The 22108-nt window shown below is 44.2% G+C and overlaps 12 protein-coding genes across 12 annotated transcripts; 6 read left to right on the forward strand and 6 right to left on the reverse strand.

Annotated features, from left to right (window-relative positions):
* Positions 1-76: 76 nt before the first annotated feature.
* V1516DRAFT_671313 (glycosyl transferase) lies at positions 77-4130 on the reverse strand. The gene is made up of 4 exons (XM_066921537.1): positions 3957-4130; positions 3605-3727; positions 2502-2745; positions 77-2453 (listed from the first exon to the last, which is right to left on the reverse strand). The coding sequence occupies exons 1-4, from the start codon at positions 3990-3992 to the stop codon at positions 289-291; spliced, it is 2568 nt and encodes an 855-aa protein (XP_066779089.1). The 5' UTR covers positions 3993-4130; the 3' UTR covers positions 77-288.
* Positions 4131-4323: 193 nt separating this feature from the next.
* V1516DRAFT_694861 (uncharacterized protein) lies at positions 4324-5882 on the reverse strand (the record flags this gene model as incomplete). Its single annotated transcript, XM_066923969.1, has 6 exons — positions 4324-4787; positions 4836-4957; positions 5007-5081; positions 5131-5470; positions 5546-5628; positions 5707-5882. 6 exons carry the CDS (start codon positions 5880-5882, stop codon positions 4324-4326), a joined length of 1260 nt encoding a protein of 419 aa, XP_066779090.1.
* A 218-nt stretch (positions 5883-6100) lies between these two features.
* On the forward strand, positions 6101-7709 carry V1516DRAFT_710669 (uncharacterized protein). The gene is made up of 2 exons (XM_066924251.1): positions 6101-6559; positions 6610-7709. Exons 1-2 carry the CDS (start codon positions 6185-6187, stop codon positions 7651-7653), a joined length of 1419 nt encoding a protein of 472 aa, XP_066779091.1. The 5' UTR covers positions 6101-6184; the 3' UTR covers positions 7654-7709.
* Positions 7710-7773: 64 nt separating this feature from the next.
* Positions 7774-9141, forward strand: V1516DRAFT_671323 (protein TRI1). Its single transcript, XM_066921538.1, has 4 exons — positions 7774-8002; positions 8057-8152; positions 8200-8556; positions 8617-9141. The coding sequence occupies exons 1-4, from the start codon at positions 7946-7948 to the stop codon at positions 8866-8868; spliced, it is 762 nt and encodes a 253-aa protein (XP_066779092.1). The 5' UTR covers positions 7774-7945; the 3' UTR covers positions 8869-9141.
* On the forward strand, positions 9142-10443 carry V1516DRAFT_634365 (RNA-binding domain-containing protein). The gene is made up of 5 exons (XM_066919993.1): positions 9142-9251; positions 9296-9548; positions 9594-9721; positions 9775-10018; positions 10079-10443. The coding sequence occupies exons 1-5, from the start codon at positions 9249-9251 to the stop codon at positions 10363-10365; spliced, it is 915 nt and encodes a 304-aa protein (XP_066779093.1). The 5' UTR covers positions 9142-9248; the 3' UTR covers positions 10366-10443.
* V1516DRAFT_634369 (ribosomal protein L10-domain-containing protein) lies at positions 10367-11425 on the reverse strand. Its single transcript, XM_066919994.1, has 4 exons — positions 11344-11425; positions 11189-11277; positions 11058-11131; positions 10367-11009 (listed from the first exon to the last, which is right to left on the reverse strand). The coding sequence occupies exons 1-4, from the start codon at positions 11369-11371 to the stop codon at positions 10448-10450; spliced, it is 753 nt and encodes a 250-aa protein (XP_066779094.1). The 5' UTR covers positions 11372-11425; the 3' UTR covers positions 10367-10447.
* Positions 11426-11536: 111 nt separating this feature from the next.
* V1516DRAFT_647841 (uncharacterized protein) lies at positions 11537-13276 on the forward strand. Its single transcript, XM_066920206.1, has 4 exons — positions 11537-11723; positions 11774-12064; positions 12119-12249; positions 12293-13276. The coding sequence occupies exons 1-4, from the start codon at positions 11627-11629 to the stop codon at positions 13019-13021; spliced, it is 1248 nt and encodes a 415-aa protein (XP_066779095.1). The 5' UTR covers positions 11537-11626; the 3' UTR covers positions 13022-13276.
* Positions 13277-13949: 673 nt separating this feature from the next.
* On the forward strand, positions 13950-16023 carry V1516DRAFT_662892 (uncharacterized protein; the record flags this gene model as incomplete). The annotated part of the gene is made up of 3 exons (XM_066920469.1): positions 13950-14078; positions 14155-14397; positions 14458-16023. The coding sequence occupies 3 exons, from the start codon at positions 13950-13952 to the stop codon at positions 16021-16023; spliced, it is 1938 nt and encodes a 645-aa protein (XP_066779096.1).
* An 8-nt stretch (positions 16024-16031) lies between these two features.
* On the reverse strand, positions 16032-17392 carry V1516DRAFT_671338 (eukaryotic rRNA processing protein EBP2-domain-containing protein). The gene has a single exon (XM_066921539.1). It carries the CDS (start codon positions 17272-17274, stop codon positions 16138-16140), a length of 1137 nt encoding a protein of 378 aa, XP_066779097.1. The 5' UTR covers positions 17275-17392; the 3' UTR covers positions 16032-16137.
* V1516DRAFT_671340 (uncharacterized protein) lies at positions 17393-20225 on the reverse strand. The gene is made up of 2 exons (XM_066921540.1): positions 17943-20225; positions 17393-17883 (listed from the first exon to the last, which is right to left on the reverse strand). Exons 1-2 carry the CDS (start codon positions 19994-19996, stop codon positions 17853-17855), a joined length of 2085 nt encoding a protein of 694 aa, XP_066779098.1. The 5' UTR covers positions 19997-20225; the 3' UTR covers positions 17393-17852.
* V1516DRAFT_671341 (Ribokinase-like protein) lies at positions 20030-21539 on the forward strand. The gene has a single exon (XM_066921541.1). It carries the CDS (start codon positions 20154-20156, stop codon positions 21168-21170), a length of 1017 nt encoding a protein of 338 aa, XP_066779099.1. The 5' UTR covers positions 20030-20153; the 3' UTR covers positions 21171-21539.
* Positions 20945-22081, reverse strand: V1516DRAFT_671342 (uncharacterized protein). Its single transcript, XM_066921542.1, has 2 exons — positions 21522-22081; positions 20945-21470 (listed from the first exon to the last, which is right to left on the reverse strand). The coding sequence occupies exons 1-2, from the start codon at positions 21877-21879 to the stop codon at positions 21226-21228; spliced, it is 603 nt and encodes a 200-aa protein (XP_066779100.1). The 5' UTR covers positions 21880-22081; the 3' UTR covers positions 20945-21225.
* Positions 22082-22108: the final 27 nt, after the last annotated feature.

The following is a 22108-nucleotide window of genomic DNA, read 5'->3' on the forward strand; positions in this document are numbered from 1 at the left end:
TCAGACTGCTTTTCAGTGATAGCAGTCGTTAAATTCACTTCTACTCAAAGATACACAAGCTTCCAGCGAATTTTTGCTACGTCCCTGCATGGTTATATTCGACGCGCTTAGACGCGTCAAATACTCATTGTGTCACGTGAATTAGAAACTCTTACAACTTACTGCCGTACCAAGACGGAACAATCTTCTTGAATCTTTTGGACATACAAAAGCATCTCAAACAAATCGAAAAAACGAATAAAAATAAAGAGAAAAAGAAAAAGAAAAAGAAAATCTAAGCACTCATACTCAAGCAACAGGCTCGATGTTCCAGATCGACTCAGCATATTCGTCGATGGCTCGATCGGACGAAAAGAATCCCATATTTGCAACCGCAGTTATACTACGAGCAGCCCAAGCAGCCTTGTCCTTGAAATCTTTATCAACCAGTTTCTGGGCATCCAAATACGACTGAAAATCGTCGTTGACGAGATAGAAGTCTCTGTTACCAGTAACAGAGTAGATCAGGCTGCCGTAAATATTCTGATCTCCAAACGTACCGCTCTCAATCTCATCAATAACAATCTTAAGATTAGGATCCATAGGTACATCAGAAAACTTATGTTTATGACGAAGATCATCGACAGACTCGGCAAGATGACCAAACAAAAAGATATTGTTGTCGCCGACCTCACGGGTGATTTCAATATTAGCACCATCGACAGTACCGATGATTAAACCGCCATTAAGAACGAACTTCATGTTGCTCGTACCCGAAGCCTCAGTTCCAGCGGTGGAAATATGTTGCGAGATGTCAGACGCAGGAATGATAATCTCTGCCTTGGACACGTTATAATCGGCAATAAAGACGACCTTAAGTAAATCGCCAACATCTGCATCATTATTGACGACCTCGCTAACTGCATTGATGAGCTTGATGATCGTCTTAGCCATATAGTATCCAGGAGCACTCTTTCCGCCAAAGATGCAGACGCGTGGAGTGACTTCCTTCTTCTCCGCCGGGCTCATAGCCTTGATGGACAAATAGCGGTGAATAACTGCAAAGATGTTCATCTGCTGGCGCTTGTACTCGTGGATTCGTTTGACTTGGATATCAAAAAGAGCGTCTACGTTAACATCAATGCCATTATACTTTTTGATATGAGCAGCCAGACGAGCCTTATTTGCCGTCTTTATCTCAGTCCACTGCTTTTGGAATTCAGGATCATTTGCAAATGGTTCGATCTTTCTCAATAAATTGAGGTCCTTCAAAAACTCATAGTTTCCTACCTTGGACGCAATGAGCTGCGAAAGCTTGGGATTGGCCTGGTGCAGCCAACGACGGGGCGTGATACCATTAGTAACATTCATGAACTTGTCAGGACCGTAAATAGCGACAAAGTCCTTGAAAATGGTAGTTTTGATTAACTCGGAGTGAAGTTCTGCGACGCCATTTACCTTATGCGAACCAATAATCGCAAGATAAGCCATACGAATTTGCTGTGGAGAAGACTCCTCTATAATGGACACACGACTCAAAATGTCACGGTCTTTGGGGAAAAGCTTTTCGACCCGCTGAAGGAAGTACAAATTGATTTCGTAGATGATCTCCATATGACGGGGAAGCAAATTTTGGAAAAGAGGAACCGGCCACTTCTCCAAAGCTTCAGGAAGAACAGTATGATTCGTATAACCAAACGTCGAACTGACGATCTTCCAAGCGACATCCCATTCGACGCCTTCCATATCGACCAGAATACGCTGAAGCTCAACCACGGCAATAGTGGGATGAGTATCATTAAGCTGGATAGCGACATGGTCAGGGAAATCGGTCCAAGGACGATGAGACTTCTTGAAACGACGAACGATATCATTCAACGAAGCGGCGACCCAAAAGTACTGCTGCTTCAAACGGAGCTCCTTGCCGCTGTAAAAATTATCGTTAGGGTATAGTACGGCCGAGATGGTTTCTGCCTTTTGCTGATCTCGCACAGAGCTCTCGTAGTCACCTGCGTTGAACTTTTCGAAATCAAACTCACGAGTCGGCTTACTAGCCCAAAGACGGAGATTGTTAGTATTCTCAGTACCATAGCCGGGAACAGGAACATCGTAAGCCACGGCCTGGACCTGTTCTCCACCTTCCCAGACGTGAATAACCTTGCCGTCGTCATTGGTATACTTGCGGGTGTAACCGTAGAACATAACATCGATGGCGATTTCATATCTGGGAATTTCCCAAGGGTTTGAAAATGTTAGCCAGTAGTCAGGCGATTCAACCTGATATCCGTCGACAATACGCTGCTTAAAAATACCGTACTGGTATCGCAAACCGTAGCCCCAGCCAGGATAGTTGGTGGTTGCAATGGAGTCGATAAAGCATGCAGCTAGGCGGCCGAGGCCACCATTGCCAAGTGCAGCATCTGGCTCCTGTTCAAGTAAGTCTTCAAGCTTGAAACCAAGATCGCTTACACCCTCTAGAAAGAAAAATTAGTTTCATGGATTTTTGGTCGGCTATAAATTACCTTTAGCAATATCCTTGATGCCAGCATTGAGCATGGCATTGTCCATAGCCCGGCCCATCAAAAACTCCAAGGAAAGATAATAAACTCGCTTCTGATCCTTGGTCGTGTGTCTTTGTTGCGTCTTGTTCCAGGCAACAATGAGACGATCACGAATGGCCTGGGAAGAGGCCTGATACGCAGCGAGATCATCGCAGTTGTACATGGAACGAGCCAGAGTCGTCTCGACATGGCGAACGAAATCGCGCTAAAGAAAGTTAGATCTGTACGTTTAGATTCAAAATTTCAGTTCAGATTTGGCAGCATCGGAATTTGGATGATCTGCTTGCCCCATTATTTCGTTATTCCGTTGGTTCAAGACCCAGCTATTCTTGCACAAAGCTTTTTTGGGCGAATAAATTATGAAAAACCAGTCAGATCAATCCAAACCATCAAATCGAAGCAGAATCAGGTTGTGACGTCACATCCGAGAACACGCATAACAGCATAAATAGCATACGCCACTTCTCAATTGGACGAGCGCCACGATTCTAGAGTGCAGTCGCATCAGGGTTGGGGAGCTGGGAAGAAGGAAAAAGAAACGTAAAAGGAAGGAAAGACTAATCAGGGAGAGAAAAGCCGACGAAAACGGCCGAGAGCAGGATCTTGGGCATGAAATGTCTGCGATCAGACAAGGCAAGCTTCGGATCCGGAGACCGGAAAAAGGCGGATGCGATGGTGAAAATGTATCAGAACCGACTATACAGTTGCCTAGTGTAGAGACCGAGGGACGTCAATACTCTGGCAAGTCAGAAAGCGGCTCGCAATCCGACCCATCCTGTGATGCAGGTCAGATCCTCCAGTTGGTAATGTGTAAGGATCAGGCCGTCGCAGATAGGAGGCTACTAAGCAGATTTTCTTGACAAGATTGCCAGCATAAAAATAAATCAGCTCAAATCGCATTCTAGCCAAGAAAAATATCCATTATAAAAGAATCCATATCATTAAAATTGCATTTAATGGATGCAAATTGAGGCAAATTTGAACAGATCGGCGCAGATCGATCAGCAGATCCACAGACGCGGCCAAATCAAAACGACAACCAAGAATACGTAAAGAATGCATACCTGAAACTCCTCCTTATCATTAAACTCGGAAGCACCAAATTTCTCCCATACCGCACGAGAATCTGCAGGAATCGAAGCCTCGATGTTCTTGATCTCTTTTGGAGTGAAGCCCGTTGGCGTGCGCTGGCGATGATCGTTAGTCTGAATTAACATACAGAAACCTAAAGAAAAAAGCACAATCTGCGGGTCAACTGACGCATCAGCAGCGTTATCGACAAGTCTTTTTAAGCAAAAACCAATCTGAAATCGTAGCCAACCGGAGCATGACGTCCAAATCGCAGACATTCATGCGAGACTGACTGACTTCTCGCGCGTCCGTCGACCGCATAGAACAGGCTACAGAAACACTCACCCGGTGCTTTGGACGGGGCTCTGTTGGCGAAGACATGAAAGAATTTGTTAATTTAACTAATATATCAGCGAATCCAATGGTAATTGCGAGAATTGCGTCAGTATTCGCCTGCAAAAGTGTCCAAAAGATAAGAAGAGAAGGTAAGAACTGGCCGTCGTCGCTAACAATGATCCTGGCCCACTACTGTTAAAACCCCAACCCTTATTTCTCAGACACCTTGGTCATCCGTCGAGAGGTACTAGTGTATGGTTGGATGTTATGCCGAGATGGTTATGTGTTATTAGTAGGTAGTTTATTGTATTTTTGGTAACATATTATGAGAAATTTGCCATGCATTCGGGGGGCGCATAGTAGTACAATCAGTACTTTAATTCAACTTCGACGCCTTCTCATACAAAAGATCAACGACCGTCGTCATGTGCTTGATCGTGTCTAAAGCTGCATCATATGTCGCGTCCTTTCGAGGCTCGTCAAACACAATTAACCACCCATTTCCTTGGTCGAGCACTCCATAAAACACCTTATCAAGAATCATCTGACTTAGCTTACCTTCTACCTGACGAGTATCCAATCCTACCACTTCAGCGACGTGCGAAATTTCTACACACGAAAACGGCTCAATTACTCGCACAAGATTCTGCTCTAGTAATGTATCGTAAAGAGCCGAAAAATGTGATCGAATGATAGGATCAGATGACAGCTCCATTTTATACGTCTCTAAAGCTACTTCAAACTCGCGCAAACTGCGGTTCGAATGAGCTGATGCAACCGCGCGCATGGCTTCAATTTCTCGACCAGCATATTTCTGTGCCATCTTGCCGTTAAGCAAAGCTAAAACGTTAGTATTACTAAGAGCGCGACTGGAAGTAAATAGCTTACTATGAACATCATCGGTCAGATTCAGCATGATCTTGCACAATAGCATATACTTCAACACGGAAATCGCGCGCGAGTCATCTTGACCCGAAAATCCGTCGAACGCTTCTAGAAAATACGAATAGCTACCACGTCAGTACAATGTATCAAATTAGTAAAGCTATGCCCACTCACGCAGTCTTGTAATCCTTATCTTCCGCATGAAGAATTCCACTCTGCATATCCAAACTAGCTTGCATCAAAGTAGGACTAAAATGAGTCAGCCGTAAGAACAAAATTGGCTGGCGTCAGTCCTCACCAATAGATAGCATTAGCACTCGTTCTAGCACTGGTTAAGGCCGCCCGACTTTTCGGGATGTTTCGCAAAGCATGATAAACTCGACTCTCAAACAACTGAACTTCAACAAGCACCATCTTGTCATCTAAACGCTTAAGTTCTTTCAAGAGCGTGTTTATAAGATTCAGAGCATCGTAATACGCGCCACGCTCGATATAGAGCGACACTAAACGAGTTTCCAAGCTCTGACGCAAAAAATTTCTTCTCTCCGAGATTGCCCATTCGATGCAATCTTTTGTGACTGAGATCTGAATATCAATTGTGTCCGGGATGGTGGTAAACAAGTCGATCAATGTACGTACTAGCCCGTCAGCATCAACTCTCGAAATCAAAAGCCGATTGATCAGGCACAATCAACCAAGTTAAATCAACTTACTTATTTTAGCCACTTTAGACTTCGCTAACCCAGACATGATTGTTCTAGATGATCGAACTAGTTCCTCAAGTTCTCTGGTTCTCCTAGAATCAAGTTTAGTATACATATATACAAACTCAACAAACAAAAACCAGTATTAAAAATATCTTGGCAATTTTTACCTTTGATCACGAAATAAGATACCCAAATCTTGAAGTGCTTGCTCTTGTTCACCAATCACTTTCTCATTTGATCCGCTGGATTGAGCTAGAATCTCTTTATAGATCCGCTCAGCCTTTGCAGGATTATCTGCTTTCAGGGCCAACGACGCCTGGTCCAAGAGCGATACTTCTGTCATTTTGCTTTAAATTTCAATCTAATTTAAACCTTCGTTAAATACTGTCGTCGAATAGAGCAAATATTACCACATTTCACTCGAGTAATGATCTCTACATTTGATGTCGTCGTCTCTACTAATTCGATCCGTACACATGATATCACTCCCTGTATCACGTGCATAATGCATGTTACTGCTCTAGGATTTGGAGTTGCTGATGTTTACTCTAATAGATTTAGTGAATATTGGTTAGCTGCAGAATCATATACCTCTATAATTGTGCGTGAAGACATTAGTTGTTGCATTATTATAATTCACTCGAAATGAGCTATTACAACACACCGACGCAAATGGCCGCACAACGACCCCGTCCGCATCGGAAGCAGAATCAAGCAGCTCGCCATCCTGTTCATCCTAATTTGCCGACACAGCAGTCTCTTCCACCTCATATTCAAGCTCAACAAGCTCAGGCACAAGCTCAAGCTCAAGCTCAAGCGCAGGCGCAGGCGCAGGCACAAGCTCAAATGGAGAAACGCTTTCTTCGGCGCCCCTTGGAGCGAAATATTCCTCCTAAGGTCGAAGCATTGGTTCCGGATGCAAAGTTGTATCGGGATTTACGTGATTTGGAACAAACTATAGATACTACAATTAGTAGAAAGCGATTGGATATTGAGGACATGTTAGCCAAGGGCTCAAAGGTGTGTTGATTGTTCGATGTGACATGGGCTGCAGAGACTAAACTACCTAGGAACGACAAACACTGAGAATATCAGTCTCGACTACTCCGGTCGATCAGCCGTGGCAAACTGTCGATCGAATCGATGAAAACGCTTTTGATTTTGATATAGGCGCAATTCCCTCGTGGATTTTACGTATGGAAGGAAAGTTAGTCGAAGAACCGGGCAATCATACCATCAACAACAGCTTGACTGACGATCCAAATCGACGACTATTTACCACCTTTTTCCAGAGCATCTCCGTAGAATTGAGCCGCTCAAATGAGTTATATCCTGAAGGGAACGCGGTGATTTGGAATAGCCAGGCCAAGCCTGGAATGCCGCCACCTCTCCCTTCCGATAGCGTGTATATCAAACGCAAAGGAGACTCGAATGTAACTGCTCGGATCTCACTGTATCTTGCTACGCAGCCTGAGCGATTCAAATTGAGTTCTACACTATCGCATATTCTAGGGGGGCTCAAAGAGCAGACACGGCAAGATGTTGTGCTAGGTTTATGGCAGTACATCAAGTTCCACAATCTGCAGGATCGCGACGAAAAGCGGATCGTAAATCTTGATGACACTTTACGAGCAGCATTCAACAATCAGGATCGTTTGACGTTTGCACAGTTGATTGATATGGTTGTGCCGCATTTGCTTCCTCTGGACCCAATTGTGTTTGAGTATGATATTAAGGTGGACAAAGAGGTGCCTGAAAATACGCCCGAGTTTACGTATGACGTTACTGTCGAAGTGGATAGTCCACAACGACAGCAATTGCAAAATGTGCTGGCAAACTGGTACTCGAGTCAAGACGAGATTCTTGGACTGGACGAGCAGATTGGCCTAACAATCCAAGAGCTAGCAAACTCCAAGCTACGTCGAGATTTCTTCACTCGCATGGCCAATGACCCTTGCCGGTTCATCAACAGCTGGATCGGCAGCCAGGCTCGAGACCTGGAAATAGTGCTAGGCGACCGGGAATTGCAGACTGAAGATGTTCGACGGGCAAATTATTATACGTCTGAAGATTTGCAGGAGAGCATATTTCATTTAGTTAGCGGACCTCAATAATGTACTTTAGTGAATGTAGTATTTTAGCTTATATATTAGAAATACTTGAAACTGCGTTTGCATTGTAGAAGTATTTGCAAAAGTAGATCTGTTGCCGCATCGGCATGAAGACTACTGGCGGCTCTTAGTGTTTACATGCATCCAGATTTGGATCGAAGTAGTCGTCAATTTTATTCAGATATAATATATACTGGATTCTGGCTTCTACCTGATCTAAAACCTCTATCGTTATATATTCATTCAACAGTGCTAGATTATTTGAAAGAATCTACCGAGTTTAATATCAGATCCAATGCCGTCTGCGCCGCCGGAACCGTTCAATCCCCAAGTTTACAAGAATATGGTAGATGTATGCTTATCAGTGATACTAAACGAGAATTTCGTATGTTTTAACTTCCAATAGGCGATATTATCGGCATCGAACCTGGAGCAAATCACTGCGCGTCGAGTTCGTAATGGTATTCAAGGGATCTTCGATGTTGATCTGAGCGGCTACAAAGTAATTCTACAAATATCACAAAATTGGCGAGAACTAACTCGGGTTAGAAAGAAATCGACACGCTGGTCGTGCAAAGGTTCAATGCACTTCAAGACCGTCTTGAACAGGAAAAACAGCAATCCGCTAAATCGCTAGTGAAGAATGAGGACCTGCACGCAATGAGCAAATCTGGGGGACCGAGAAAGCTTTCAGACGAAGAACTAACCGCAAAACTGCATCGGGAATTAAACTCCAATCCTTCAAGATTAGCACATGAGTCTAGATCGAACAAATCTAAAAGAAAGAGAGCTACTTCTTCATTGGCAGATGGGGAGGAGAAGATGAGGAAGATCAATCGAAACAATCCGTTCAATGCCCGAATGCTTTTGAGTCCGCAGCTCGCCCAGCTTCTTGGGGAAACGGAGGCAAGTTTTCCAATGAGAAATTCTATAAGGTGGAATTGATTTTTTAACAGTGAATAATAGCTATCTAGACCGGAATGTGTCAAGGCGCTGTGGAGTTATATCAAGGAGCATAATCTGCAGAATCCAAGTGACCGACGTGAGATTCTATGCGACGATAAAATGAGCCCAGTATTTGGAGACAAAGTTCATATGTTTACGATGAACAAGGTATTGGCGAAGCATTTGTATCCAAAGGAAGATATAACTGGACAGGCTGCTGATGATGAGTTGATTGTTAGTGATGAGCTTGAGGCTGAAGAACCGTACATTTAAGATGTTCTGAATGGTTAGTTTGGTTAATACGGTTGATAAGATTGATATTGGTTTATATGGCTAGGTTGGTCTGGATTTATTGGATGGTTAGTCATCATCGGATCTGTGTTGGTGAAAGGCATTGTATTGTATCGGACTGGATGTGCACATTTGATATGTAACAAGACTTGAAATTGTATTTTTATTCGATATGGTGTTGTACTCTATAATATTTATTACATAATATTCGTTATTGTATACTTTAATACGTTGTGATTAAAATTAGGTATTAATTCAACTTGAATATAATTTGGAAAACTTCGTTACCACTTGCTTGCCGCACCTTACTCTTGTCCACACCAATATTCCATATAAAACGAAGACAATTAATCATTCGCAAAATGGTACGTATTTCGCGCATAGATTGTTTAATATTACTAATAAACAGACCGACAAGCTACCGCATCCACTTATAGATCTTTTTGCCGCCCGACCGTCGCTTAGGTATCTTCATCCGACTGACATTGCCCCTGGAGAACGCAGCACCTCACGGATCTCTGGAGTTGCAAGATATCTCGAGACTCTGAACAAACCAGATCCGGAGTATATAGTTGTGGAAACACCGGCTGAAAAAGCGGATAAGCAGAAGAAATTGCATAATGAGCAACATCTTCAGCGATTACAACAAGGAATCAAGAACTGTAAGTGTTTCATCGAAAGTATAATGAGGTTCCTAATGGTTTCAGGGGATCCAAACCAGGATGTGCTCGTCAAGGGCGATCCATATCAGACATTATTTGTTGCCCGTCTGTCGTATGATACCACCGAGAAAGACTTGGACAATGAGTTCGGACGATTTGGCAGGATTGAGCGAGTAAGAAGAACAATATATGGCTATATAGCTGATGTCTCCTAACAAAATTCCAGATCCGCATAGTTCGAGACAAAAAGACGGCAAAACCTAGAGGCTATGCGTTTATCGTGTTCTCGCGCGAAAAAGATATGAAGGCAGCATACAGCGACTTGAATGGATCCCAGATCAAAGGCCGCCGTATTCTGGTCGATGTTGAGCGAGGCCGTACTGTTAAAACTTGGAAACCTCGACGACTCGGCGGCGGCGCGGGCGGAAGGCATTATACGAAAGCCAGTCTCTTGCGAGCTGGAAGGCAAGGTCAGGGACGAACGAATCAGAGTCATGACGGGCATCGTATTGAAGACCGCTATGGTGGAGATCGTGAATTTGGTGGCCGTGGTAGTCGGGATTTTACTGGACATGGCGGTGATAGATTCAGAAGCGAGTCTCGTGCATATGGTAGTGCTCGTGGGAACAGAGACTGGAAGCATGATAAATACCGCGATAGAGATACACGCGATGGCCGAGATAATCGTAGGTCTGATGAACGTCGGTCTGACGATCATCGCGAACGACATTCGGATCGGCACGATGAACGTAGAAGTGGGCGCGATCGTGACCATGGTGACGACTACGATAGATATAGCAAGCGGGCTCGATATTGATTTCGATGTACTACATAACTCTATTGCATGACCAACTAATAATTACAATAACCTATATCTCCTTTAATCAGATTGGATGCCATTATTCATTACCATCGTCATCGGCATCTTCATCCTCTTCTTCACTGTTGCCTTCGCTATTTCGTTGAACGACATGAACTTCTCCGTCAGTCCAGTAAGCAACGAGACGGACTTTAAAATCTGCGCATGCGATTCCAAATAGCTTTAACAGACGGGTCTGTTTAGCGTCTAAGACGTCGCCCTCACTACACACCTCATATTCACTTTCAATCATGATCTTGCCATTTTTCAGTGTCGTGGGAACCTCAAGTTGCACGCGCATCATACTTTCGAGCGAATGCGGTAATGGCAAGTCATCTTCTGGTGCAATCTGGCCGCCCCGTGAATAGATTATACCTGCAGGTAACGTAAAGTCTACCGCAGCTTCTTGACCAGCGCGAGGGAAATCGGATTTCGTGAATTTGGCGAAATAATCTTGCACATCGTTCGGTGACTCGTTGGTCATTAATAGTCCAACTGCGCCCTTGATATATTTAGATAACTTATAGAGACCGTCGTGGGCCTCGTCCTCGGGAGTCAATCCCAAAGCTTTTGCCATGACTTTCGTTCGACCAAACAAAATTCTGCAGAGTTAGCACAGCTCTGTGTCTATATGTATTTAGTAATCATACTTGCTCTCCGCCCAATCGCGACGAACGTCCTTGAGAAATGAATTTCTCATGTTCGCAACATCAAACACCCATACCTAATTAGTCAGCGACAACTCCACTTCAACCGTCTCTCAAGTATCTCTTCAGCTCACATATTTATAGATGTCTAAATTATCTCGAATCTGATTGTATAATGACTCCTTTCCTTCGCGACCTTTCTTCTGCGTTTTAGTCAAGGTGACTAAGATAATTAGTTCTCATCTAGCAATATACGACTCCTGCACATGGAGAAAAGTTTTTAACATACTGAGCTTTGATCTTTTTGACTTCGGCATTTCGAATAATGTTTCGGTTTGGTTTAAATCAATTAAATTTAGTCTGGTCCAGCTTGCAGTTGTTAACTTAGCTCACTCTTTGACTTTCTTCTGGGATTAATTATTTTTTTAATGTCCCAAAGTGGCGGTGTGTGGAGCAGTCGTAGAAGTTGAAGAAATTTGAGTGAAAGACTATAGTGTCATACATATATTGAATATAATAAGGTTTATATAATTTAATAAAATTATAATGCTTTTGGTAAATTTATAGATAATATGTACTCATATCTGGACCATATACTCGAGAGCTTTAATACAGCTTCCGGATGGGACATCAACAATCAATATGAGAAACTGACCCGGAATTCTCGAGGTTTGTTACAGGAACATATACGGCAAATCTAATTTAACCATTGCCGTCAGATCTACTTGATTTCCAGATCCCTTTAGGATTTAACTTAAATGTGTCGTCCCTGTCGGCAGGATCATTCGCGTCTTCATACAGTATTCGGAATCTATCGGGAGCAGTCGATGGTGATCTGTCGTATTACTTCGCGACTCCGAATAATGTTCTGACAGCTAATCGACTCATTTCCGAAAGCGCCGATTTGAACGAAGTCTTGTGCGGATACCATCATCCTCAAATGCCTGATATAAGTGACCGTGGACGGATGAGAGAAGAATGGAAGGCAGGCCAGAGAGTTGATGTGCCCTGTAAGAAGTTGTGTCTACTACTACAAAAAGTTCTTGGTAACTGAACACTGCTAGATTCTTTGCTTTACGGAAAGCTGTATCTTCCGAGTAATCTTCTCGAGGCGCTATTTGTTCGACAGTTCACACCGACTAGTCAAGCTGTCGTCTCCGCAGTGACCGGAAATCAGATCAAGAACGGTTCAGCTGTAAGTAAATCAATGTTGATCATTTTCTATACTAATCCGATAGATCCTCACGCAATATCAATATAACCCGGGTCGCTGGTGTACGGAATTACTTTACGGTTCCGATGAAACGCTTTTAGGTTTGCGTGGGCTATACAATTTCGGGCTCGACTCAAGATCAAGTTCCAGTGTATACCTGTCAGATCCCCAACCAAGCTGGCTCTCAGCCGGCGGTGAAATCTACTATTGCGCTTCAAATAAGGCTGCAGGGGTTTCCACTGCACTTAGATATACAACATCGTCTCCATTTGTCCAAATTCCTGTCACAATGACTGTCACTTTAAATCCCATCATGGGCCAGCTGTCTGCCGCTTATGCAGTAAAATCGGCGACTAGTACCACATTTGCTAGTCGGTTTGATTTTAATGTGTTTTCTTATGAGAGTGATCTCACACTAGGCTGTGAATTATGGAGAGGAAGAAGTGATGAGGTTACTGCAACGGTAGCTGCGAAGGGGGATTCATCTACTCAATTTTCTCGATCACCCTTGCAGACTGAAATACAGTCAGATTACCCAGTTGACTTAGCATCGAATGGAAATGGCGACAACCAAACTATCGCACTTCTCCAAGACTCTGTTTGGAAACTACGGATGTCTACAAGTAGCCCATCTATCAGAGTTTTATGGGAAGGCCGAATAAAGTCATTTCTATTTAGTTTTGGAACTGATATAGATTTAAGACCCGGCCACGGTATTCAATCGTTTGGTCTTCAACTACAGTATGCTTCATAACGGATTTGCCTCTCCAGCTAGGTACGTATATATCAAGCAGTGCATAGGCAGCTTGTGGCAATAAGTGTCTTCACAAAAAAAAGTTGATGTTGATCGAATACTGAGGCAAGTGCTTCAGAAATGCACTCTTATATAATGCCTTACACAATGACACTGAACCCAAATATTATCACGTGATTAGTAAGCATTAACAACTGAGATCTATAAAACGCCTCGGTTCCCCCAAAATTTTCTTAAACTTGTTATTATTTTATTCTCTACTTAAGTTTCATTTTGCAGACGAACGTGCGATTTGTACTTTTTGATGAGATCGGATATTTTCTGGATATAAAAAAAAATTTCAGTTGGATTGATACCATTAATCCTGATTATTTAGTATTTTTTTTTAGGAATAATTAGATTTCGAGCGAGTAGGAGGACTTTGATCTCGTGTGACTGAAAACTGGACTTCGATAATCTGTAGGTAATGCCAACTTTGGTTTGTTTGTTTACCTGGATCTGCATTTCATTATTGATATTGGTCATCTTCGATGTCGATGCTTAACGTGTGGTCGTGTCGATGTAGCTTGCAGCTTGTCTTTGGTGGCAATATTTTTCTAACACGTAACTATAATTTAGACTGACCTGATTCGCTGTTCAGTTGTAATCTGGAGGTAGAATCTGCTGTGCTGATTTCAACTATATCGCGATACCGCAATCGCGCATAAATAACTGAATTGATTTACATTGAACCTTATAATTATATATATCGAACTTTCTGAATACATTGTTCGTCATAAGCAAAATCTATATCTGTGGAGAACTAGGTCTAAGGCTGCAAAATTTTCGTCGCATTTGAGAGCTCAATTCAACGTATAGTGGAAATCATCGACGTCATTAGTATTCTAAACTTGATTAAGTGGATAAATAAGTGTAGCCAAGCGCAAATATGTCCTCTACATCTCCTGCTGTTACAGAGTTTGAGAGCTTACTGACAAGTATGCTGGACCTTCGACCACCAGGAGTATCTGGTTCCAAAATTCGGCGACTATCCGAGATAGTTTTACAGAACGTTCAGGTAATTGATATTCCTGATTTTGTTAATAGGCCGTACCCTGCCGTATTAATCTTATTTCTAACGCAAACTCCTCCAGTTTGAATCTGTATTGATCCAAAAGCTCTACACGCATTTTAAGAAGGCGCCTGCTAATTACAAGCTCGGCGCCTTGTATGTTGTGGATGCGGTTGTTCGTGTATATCAAGAGGAAGCGCGTAAGCTTGGCGAAGTTCCATCTGCGAATTCCAAGGAAGGTACTCCGGCTGCGGCCGTGTACCATATTTCTGATATCATAGATAGCTTAATTGCAGACATTGCTACTGCTCCTGCTGAGCAAAAGGTAAAGTGCTTTGGGAAGTTTACAATAGTCTCAGATGAGTTCAAGACTGACAGATTGCAGGACAAGATTCTAAAGGTTATCGACATCTGGGAACGGTCTGCCACGTTTTCGCCAGAAATTTTGGCCTCTCTTCGAGCGCGATTCAATGGATCTACCACACCTCCACATCCTCCCCCTTCGTACTTGTTTGCAGAAAAAAAGGATAATGCAGCAGCGTCTGCAGGAGTAAGTACAAGTGCTCAGTCTTCGGCTCCGCCCGCCTCTGCGTCTTCAATTTTGGAAGCTCTTGCAAATATTGCAAAGCAGCCTGGAGGAGCTTCGTCTGCTGCGCAGCCGCCGCCACCACCTCCACTTAAAGAACAACCTCGATCTTCACCGAATGTTTCGACTCCGACCCTGTCAAATTTACTTGCATCGGTATCGAATGGATCTAATGGATCGACATCTGGAAGCAGTCAATATCAGACTCCCAAGTCCGAGCCAACACCGAATCTCTCATCGCTATTAGGAATGGTGCAGCAGAATTCTGCGCCGATGCCTGCACCGCCTAAATCTAGTGCGCCGGATCTTTCGTCAATTCTATCGCTCATGACAGCAGGACAGCAGAACCCAGCTACTCCATATTCGCAACCGCCAGCTCCACCTGCCCAGGGACTGTCGGGAATCCAAGGACTTACTGGATTCGGCCAGCCTGCTGGCGGTAATGGAAATAGTATGGAGCAGCAGTTAGCGCTAATGCAGTTTTTTCTATCGCAAGGTGTTCCGGTAAATCAACTTGCGACCCTGCTCCAAGCAGCAGGAGGATTGAACGGAGGAACTCCGGGTGGAGCAGTAGCGGCAGTGGCGCCAGTTCAGCCACCAGCACCTGCATGGACACCTTACGAAGAGACTCGGGGACGTAATGACGGATATGGGAACGGGTCGCGAGAGAGAAGTAGGTCACCACGTGGCGGACGTCGTCGTTCACGGAGCCCGTCATTCCGAGAGCGAAGTCCCGGGAGACGAGGACGAGCTGAGTCACCAACACGATACGGCCACTCTGTTCCTGACAGGCGTCCAAAACAAGTTTCGGTTGATCCCAGTATTCCAGCGGGTTGTGTACGAGTCTTGAGTCGGACGTTGTTTGTAGGTGGTGTTCCGCAGACAATGTCTGATGAGCGATTGATTTCGATATTTGAGCAGCGGGTTCCAGTGCAGAGTGTGATTATGAACAAGGACAAGCGGTGTGCGTTTCTGAAGGTTTACTATCGGTCGGACGCGGAGCTGCTGAAAAGCACTATGGAGACCTATCAAGAGAGCGACTTTACGTTAAGATGCCGATGGGGTGTCGGCTTCGGGCCGCGCGACTGCTGTGAATATTCAAGCGGCGTGTCTACGATTCCGATTGATCGGTTGACGGACGCAGATAAAAGGTGGATTACGACCGCTGAGTACGGCGGTACGGGAGGGCGTCCGCTGGAGGCAAAACTAATTATCGAAGAACCCGATATAGAGATAGGCGCTGGCGTGAGTAGTAAGGCGATCAGTAGGAGGATGCCTACAAATCAAGGTGGCGACATGGGACCAAAATCATCGTTGCCTGAGTTTAGAGGAGGATCTGGGTCTGGAGGGAGAAGATATCGATGAATTGGATATGTGTGTTATTATGATTTATTAATATTATAACTGTTCGTGATGCGAATCCAATAGCGGATTAAATATTCATTAGTATGAGACACAACTACGGAGATTTTATGATGACTATTTGTGCCGGGGTTTCTTCGGCTTGCCCGAAATTGCACTTTTTCCACTTCCTGCAGGCTTTGGACCTGCTTTCGATTTTGATTTGCTTGATTTACTCTTTTTTCCGCTCCAATCGATGGAATTGGATTTCGTCGATCCCTGAGCTGCGAGTGTAGTATGATGTCGTGCAAGTTTTTCCATGTGTAGATCAGTCTTGACCATTTCCGCAAAATAATCTTCTGGACGAGTAAAAGCGACTTTATCTTTGATTAGCTTTGCGCGACCCTTCATGGCTGCGTCGAGAGCTTGATTATAGAATGCCAGTTCGCGCTGTAAATCATTGTCGACATCGTTGGCTGAGACGCTGAGCGGAGAGTCAGCTTGTACGACCATGTGTTCGGAAAACGGCATATTGTTATAGGGTAAAATGATGCGCGATAATGATGATGAAAGAGCCTTCAAATTGTTCACCGTGAGTTTCTGGTATGGAACTATGTCGCGTTTCGAATAAGTTTCAGAATCCGAGTCACTCGAGTCTAATTCGGACTCGGTTGGTACATCGGAAAGAGGAATACCGTCTTCGTGATCGTCTTCGTCGTATTGACCTGATGCTTCAGTATTGTCAACTTCACCGTTGGCTTGAACCACTTTTCTTTCCAAAAACTTCGACCTTGGTTTTAAACTTGACTGCATTTCAAGCTGCATAGCTAGGGCGTCCTCATCATCAGACTCGGAATCACTCGATAAATCATCTTCTAATTTCGTTGTGTCAATCATCCGTGCAAGAGTCTTCTTTAATTCTTCGTCAGACGTTGAGAAATCTTCTTCTTCATATTCGGAGGAATCATCTTCCTCGACATCAAGACCATCCTGTTCTTCATCAATCTCATCAGGATCCTCTTCAACTGGTATTCTCTTGCTCTTCGTTCCGCTCGTATTCTTAGACAAATTGACTTCTTTCTCTTTTTTCGTTTCAATAACCTTAACAATTCCCTTGCTATTGCTCAAGCCGCCCGCTCCATTCACTTTGCTCGCCTCACTTGGTTTCCTTCTCATCTTGAGCTTACTGCGCTGCTTCTCAACCTTCTTCAGCTTCCGCGACTCGATATCAACTCCCTTCGCGCGCGCCAACGCAGCTTTCAGTACTCGAACCATTAATCCTTTAATATTTCTCTGAAGTTATTTCGTCCTTTACAGTCTCGTCCAGTCACCTATCGCCTCGCTTTCGTTAGTCTATGTAAGTTTTCAAAATAATTTCACGAGAAAATTATGATCTGGATAAAACCTCCCAATATATCACGTGACAAATGTATATGTAGTATTTTTCCTCTTAATGTTGCATGTTAATCGCTGGCTATGAATAATAAATTCTAGTCTATATGTATCAATTGCAACATGGAGTCAAATATCTTATTGACATGCTTAATTGAACACTAGCACTAAACGTAATGCTATGCTTATATCAGGATATTCTCAATGCTACTGAGGAAGCCATATCTAGCCCAACACCAACTATGAAGTTGTACAACCTCAATATTAAAGAGACTTCACAACAAGAAATGAATGCAGAAATTCTATAAAGGTGATTAGATTGGACCTAGCTTAGCTAGATTAAACCAAATGAAAGCAAATAGCAGTCAGTCTGATATGATTGCGGCCACAAGAATATAGTAATGTTCGCAATTTCTGAATTCAATAAAAATATTATGCTATTCCGATTATGTCAATATACCTTAATACCAACCATGCGCGATCGACAAATTCCTATCCCAGAATCAACATCCCCTATAATAAATAATAAAATAATATACAGAAAAATTTACTCTCGTCCACAGATTAAGCTCCAGATTGAAACAAGAAGGTCGTGAACGACGGACCAAAGCCAGAAATATAGCGCCGTGACGAAATTGATCAATTCCATGACGACAGCAACAAAGTAGAGATGTACATGACCTTGTTTCTTCGATATCCAGGACACGCCGCCACTGTCTATGGGTTTGAGTGGATCGATCACGTACGTGAACTTCTCGCCGACCAACGCGTACTCCTCGACCGACTCATCGTCCGATAACAACTTCTCTAACAACGACGAGTTCCTGCGGCGCAGTTTCCAGTCGCGGATCAAGATCCAAATGCCCGTAGGGAAGCTGTCTAGTGGGTTCCGAATGTGCACATCACGTTTGGGGATCTTGCGGCCGTTAATGTAGACCCCGTGCACTTTCTTCGAAATCATATCCCACACTGTTATCCGATTACTCGTCGTCGCCGACACATACTTTCCATCCACTGAGACAGCCAGGCTGGTAATCATGGGGCTTACGACTCCGGCCGATCCAAGTGGAGGAATATGTCCTCCAAGCGAGTTCTGCCTCTCAGCCCGATATGGGTCTGGCAGTACATATAAAGGATTAAAACTTGTCTGATAATTCCACACATATAACCTCCCGTTCGGTCCACCAGAAATGATATGAGTATCGGTCACCAGAAATGGATGGTCTGAAATAGTTGTAAACGTCGGTCGATATGAATCTTCCATATCCTTGGACTTGAACTGTAGCACATTCTCTGTATCGCCTGTTGACAGGTCGAGTACCCGGAATGAAGTTCCCGATAGCTTGTGCATAGAACTCGTCGGATACCAGAGTACAAGCACTATTGCATGCCGCGCAGTAATAGCAATATTCCGTACGATGCAATACTGACTCCGCGAGCTCGGACTAAAATGTGCCCAGTCGCGTGATAAGTTAATTGACCACATTAGTTTCGACGCTCCGCTCGAACAGGCCTGGAAGAAATGCGACGGTGACGAATAGGAAGTTGAAAACCCAGATGGCCGAGTGGTTCTCTTTGCATATGGTACAGATTTAAAACAACGCAACTGCGCAGGGTTATCCGGTGAGCCGGCCCAGAAAAACACCATAGTTGGCGAATACAATGCTAGCAACGTGTCTCCGCGTGCAACGAATCGTTCGGGTGGTGGATCGGGAATTCTCCAGACAGCGTCCACAAGTCCTGTAGCAGCACTGTATCTGCAGATCTCATAACCCAGACCGATTTCGCCGTCATCTCCTAGAAAGGTTGACTCCTCCATCACCAAGTTGGGCTGGTTTGGCAATAAAAAATCAAACGACGAGAGATCTTGGTTTTCGAACTTGCTCAAAACTTGACTTTCATCCGCAGTCGGTGAAATGACAACATTAATATTGGATGCTTGGTGTAAATTATCCTGGTTGGTGTCTATACCGCGTAGAAGCAGCTTGCCCTGGTCTGCAGCGACAGGGTCCAACCCGACAAACCAGGGACCAACACGACCAGGACCAGTACAAACGAGATCAAAAGACCTTAAGACTCCGGATGGCGGATTCGAGGGCAACGTGTGCGTCACTGCTTTTACTGCTCGGGCCGAGTACGATTTGCGTCGGCCCAGCGAACTAGGATGTGCTGCTGGAAAAGGCTGATCCCATGCCAGTACGAGCTCTGTGGCAGCCCGCCAAGTACGCCGAGTAGAATATACTGAAGAATCTCGACATCGCAAAACTTCGGCCAGCGATAGTGTTCTGTCGAGACCGGCTTTGATCGCTATCGGTCTCCAGATGTTTACATCCTGGGACGGATGATACAGGATAGCATAAAAACGCTTGCAGACCATGCTGAAGATATGGACTCGCTGGACCTGATTTAAAGCGGTTAGTTCGACACATTTCTGATTACCTAGTGTATTTGCCGCGCTCGTCGAGGATCCGAGCATGAAATTGTACAGCGCATCTGTCACCGCAACCGACCCACGTTCGGCACCCTTTTCATGAATAGGTGAGTTGATAAAGTAGCTTGCTATTGTAACAAGCAGTTCGGGCGGTAAGCACAGAAGCGAGCCCATCTTTGGCAGGACGTTCAACTTTATGAATTATGAAACTTTCGATTTATATGGATCAGAAATAGCTGTAGAGAAACGGGATTGGGATGTCCCAGTGAGGGATGAAGAAGCGGCCTGTGTTCCAGATATCCATAAGCTCACACAGAACGACAAGTCAAAAATGGAAAATATAAAGAAATACAGTGGTCAGATTTTATTTGCGTCGATGGGAATGTTTATCATTGACGAAATACACTTCAAGGACGATAAAGTGCTGTACAATGTCATTGGAGGGGCCGGCACGTTCGCTGCATACGGTGCCCGGTATTTCCTCCCCGCACCAGCCTCAAAAAGTGTAGGATGGATTGTCGATGCCGGGTCTGATTTTCCACTCGAGCTCAAAGAGCAGTTATTCAAACTTGACACGACCATGATATTCAGAGAGGATAAAACACGGTTGACGACTAGAGGATGGAACGGATACGGAGAGAACGAGTTTCGTCAATTTCGTTATCAGACGGAGAAGAAGCGGATCACAATAGAGGACATGATCAATAGTCCACTGTTAGGAAGTCGAACGTTTCATTTGATATGCTCACCTGGTCGAGCTTCGAATCTGGTTACGAGTCTGGCTGAGGAACGGCATAAGCGAGACCCTGACCTGCCTGAGCCGATCATAGTATGGGAGCCAGTTCCGGACAACTGCACACCTGAACATCTGCAAGCTTGCTATGCAATCCTTCCTCAGATCGATATTCTTTCTCCAAACGTGGCCGAAGCTGCGGCCTTTTTTGGTCTGCATGAACCAAGCGACCCAGCGCAGATAGAGCAAATTGGGTCGAGATTTCTGAAGAGAATGCGCAAGGACGCTGCGGTCATTATTCGGGCAGGAGAAATGGGCTGTTTGGTCTTGTCTAATGTATCGGGAACTACTTGGTTACAGTCGTACCACAAGGGGTGTCCGGAGAAAGTGGTGGATCCAACAGGAGCAGGAAACGCATTCGTCGGCGCGATGTGCATTGGTTACATTCTATCGGAAAAAAGCCACATCGAGGCAGCTATATATGGCAATATAGCAGCTAGCTTATCTATTGAGCAAGTTGGAGTTGCAGAGTTTTCTAGAGATGCTCACGGAGAGCTATGGAATGGCTCGACGGTCTCGGACCGATTAGCTCAGTATAGAGCTAGATTGGCATAACATAGCCGTATAGCATAATAATACTGGGTCAACTCGAAGATGCATAACGCATATATCAGACCGATACGTAATTCTGCCACAGATGCTCGATACTGTGTCCAGTAAGCTCGATAAAGATTCCGGAATTGTATCTTTTGGTTTGCAAAACGACGTTAAGTCGCTCCACAATGCCACGACGGACGGCGATGTCGACCCAGTCCAGAAAGAATGCTGTTTTTTCATATCCCTCGTCCCACCTTGTTTTCGGTCCATTCCGGTTCCAATGAGGAGGTTGCAGGCCGGCCCGTAGTCTGACAAAATCTGAAGATTCAGTAACATTTCAAGTTTAGAGAATAGTGATTATATAATTACCTGCGATGCCTTCGACAAGTCCTCCAGGTGCGGTGCCGAGCCCATTGTTCTGCCAGCAATGCACTGCTTCATGCACAAGCACCCCTTTGATTTCAGATTCGTTTCCACGACATGCCTTGACGTAGTTCAGCGAGAACCGGATTTCTTTTTTAGTCGATGATCCTGTCGTATGCGCAACCCCATCCATGTCTCTGAATATTAGCGCAATCCGTTCAAGCTTCGGCACGTTTGTTGGATCAGCATAGAGAATCTCACGCGCAGTAATACAGCATACAGGAAACAGCTCCAGAATTGAATTTGGTATCAATTGAGTACCAGGGTGGCCTACATCTTCAAAGTAGACATCGTATTTCGGCATAATGATCGAATATTTTGATTGTTTTCAGATCAGAATTGATTTTAATAAATAAACGGGCATTTGATTAAGCATTTGAATTCACTGCTCAGTCCAGGTTTATTCAATTTAATCCAAATCAATACTATTGTATTCTATGGAACGAAGAATGATATGTTTATAGTGAATCAAGTACAAATACCACCCCTGACGCCGCGTCCCATGCAGTATTCCCCTTCTTCTCGCAAGTAAT

The sequence above is a fragment of the Lipomyces oligophaga genome (genome assembly GCF_038497815.1).
Source record: "Lipomyces oligophaga strain CBS 7107 unplaced genomic scaffold V1516scaffold_2, whole genome shotgun sequence".
NCBI classification, from domain to species: Eukaryota; Fungi; Ascomycota; class Lipomycetes; order Lipomycetales; family Lipomycetaceae; genus Lipomyces; species [Lipomyces] oligophaga.

Bases quoted from the DNA above. Each gene is read 5' to 3' on its own strand.
- V1516DRAFT_671313 (XM_066921537.1), bottom strand. From the start codon at position 3,992: ATGTCTTCGCCAACAGAGCCCCGTCCAAAGCACCGG. The intron at 3,728-3,956 runs GTGAGTGTTTCT...GATCATCGCCAG, and splicing joins AGCCCCGTCCAAAGCACCGG to CGCACGCCAACGGGCTTCAC. The intron at 2,454-2,501 runs GTAATTTATAGC...TTTTCTTTCTAG, and splicing joins CATCAAGGATATTGCTAAAG to AGGGTGTAAGCGATCTTGGT.
- V1516DRAFT_710669 (XM_066924251.1), top strand. From the start codon at position 6,185: ATGAGCTATTACAACACACCGACGCAAATGGCCGCACAACGACCCCGT. The intron at 6,560-6,609 runs GTGTGTTGATTG...TAAACTACCTAG, and splicing joins TGTTAGCCAAGGGCTCAAAG to GAACGACAAACACTGAGAAT.
- V1516DRAFT_671323 (XM_066921538.1), top strand. From the start codon at position 7,946: ATGCCGTCTGCGCCGCCGGAACCGTTCAATCCCCAAGTTTACAAGAAT. The intron at 8,003-8,056 runs GTATGCTTATCA...AACTTCCAATAG, and splicing joins TTTACAAGAATATGGTAGAT to GCGATATTATCGGCATCGAA. The intron at 8,557-8,616 runs GCAAGTTTTCCA...AGTGAATAATAG, and splicing joins AGCTTCTTGGGGAAACGGAG to CTATCTAGACCGGAATGTGT.
- V1516DRAFT_634365 (XM_066919993.1), top strand. The intron at 9,549-9,593 runs GTAAGTGTTTCA...TAATGGTTTCAG, and splicing joins ACAACAAGGAATCAAGAACT to GGGATCCAAACCAGGATGTG. The intron at 9,722-9,774 runs GTAAGAAGAACA...ACAAAATTCCAG, and splicing joins GATTTGGCAGGATTGAGCGA to ATCCGCATAGTTCGAGACAA.
- V1516DRAFT_634369 (XM_066919994.1), bottom strand. From the start codon at position 11,371: ATGCCGAAGTCAAAAAGATCAAAGCTCA. The intron at 11,132-11,188 runs GTGAGCTGAAGA...CTGACTAATTAG, and splicing joins ATTTAGACATCTATAAATAT to GTATGGGTGTTTGATGTTGC. The intron at 11,010-11,057 runs GTATGATTACTA...CTAACTCTGCAG, and splicing joins CGCGATTGGGCGGAGAGCAA to AATTTTGTTTGGTCGAACGA.
- V1516DRAFT_647841 (XM_066920206.1), top strand. From the start codon at position 11,627: ATGTACTCATATCTGGACCATATACTCGAGAGCTTTAATACAGCTTCC. The intron at 12,065-12,118 runs GTAAGAAGTTGT...GAACACTGCTAG, and splicing joins CCAGAGAGTTGATGTGCCCT to ATTCTTTGCTTTACGGAAAG. The intron at 12,250-12,292 runs GTAAGTAAATCA...CTAATCCGATAG, and splicing joins AGATCAAGAACGGTTCAGCT to ATCCTCACGCAATATCAATA.
- V1516DRAFT_671338 (XM_066921539.1), bottom strand. From the start codon at position 17,274: ATGGTTCGAGTACTGAAAGCTGCGTTGGCGCGCGCGAAGGGAGTTGAT.
- V1516DRAFT_671340 (XM_066921540.1), bottom strand. From the start codon at position 19,996: ATGGGCTCGCTTCTGTGCTTACCGCCCGAACTGCTTGTTACAATAGCA. The intron at 17,884-17,942 runs GTAAATTTTTCT...ATTCTGGGATAG, and splicing joins AGCTTAATCTGTGGACGAGA to GAATTTGTCGATCGCGCATG.
- V1516DRAFT_671341 (XM_066921541.1), top strand. From the start codon at position 20,154: ATGGAAAATATAAAGAAATACAGTGGTCAGATTTTATTTGCGTCGATG.
- V1516DRAFT_671342 (XM_066921542.1), bottom strand. From the start codon at position 21,879: ATGCCGAAATACGATGTCTACTTTGAAGATGTAGGCCACCCTGGTACT. The intron at 21,471-21,521 runs GTAATTATATAA...CTGAATCTTCAG, and splicing joins ACTTGTCGAAGGCATCGCAG to ATTTTGTCAGACTACGGGCC.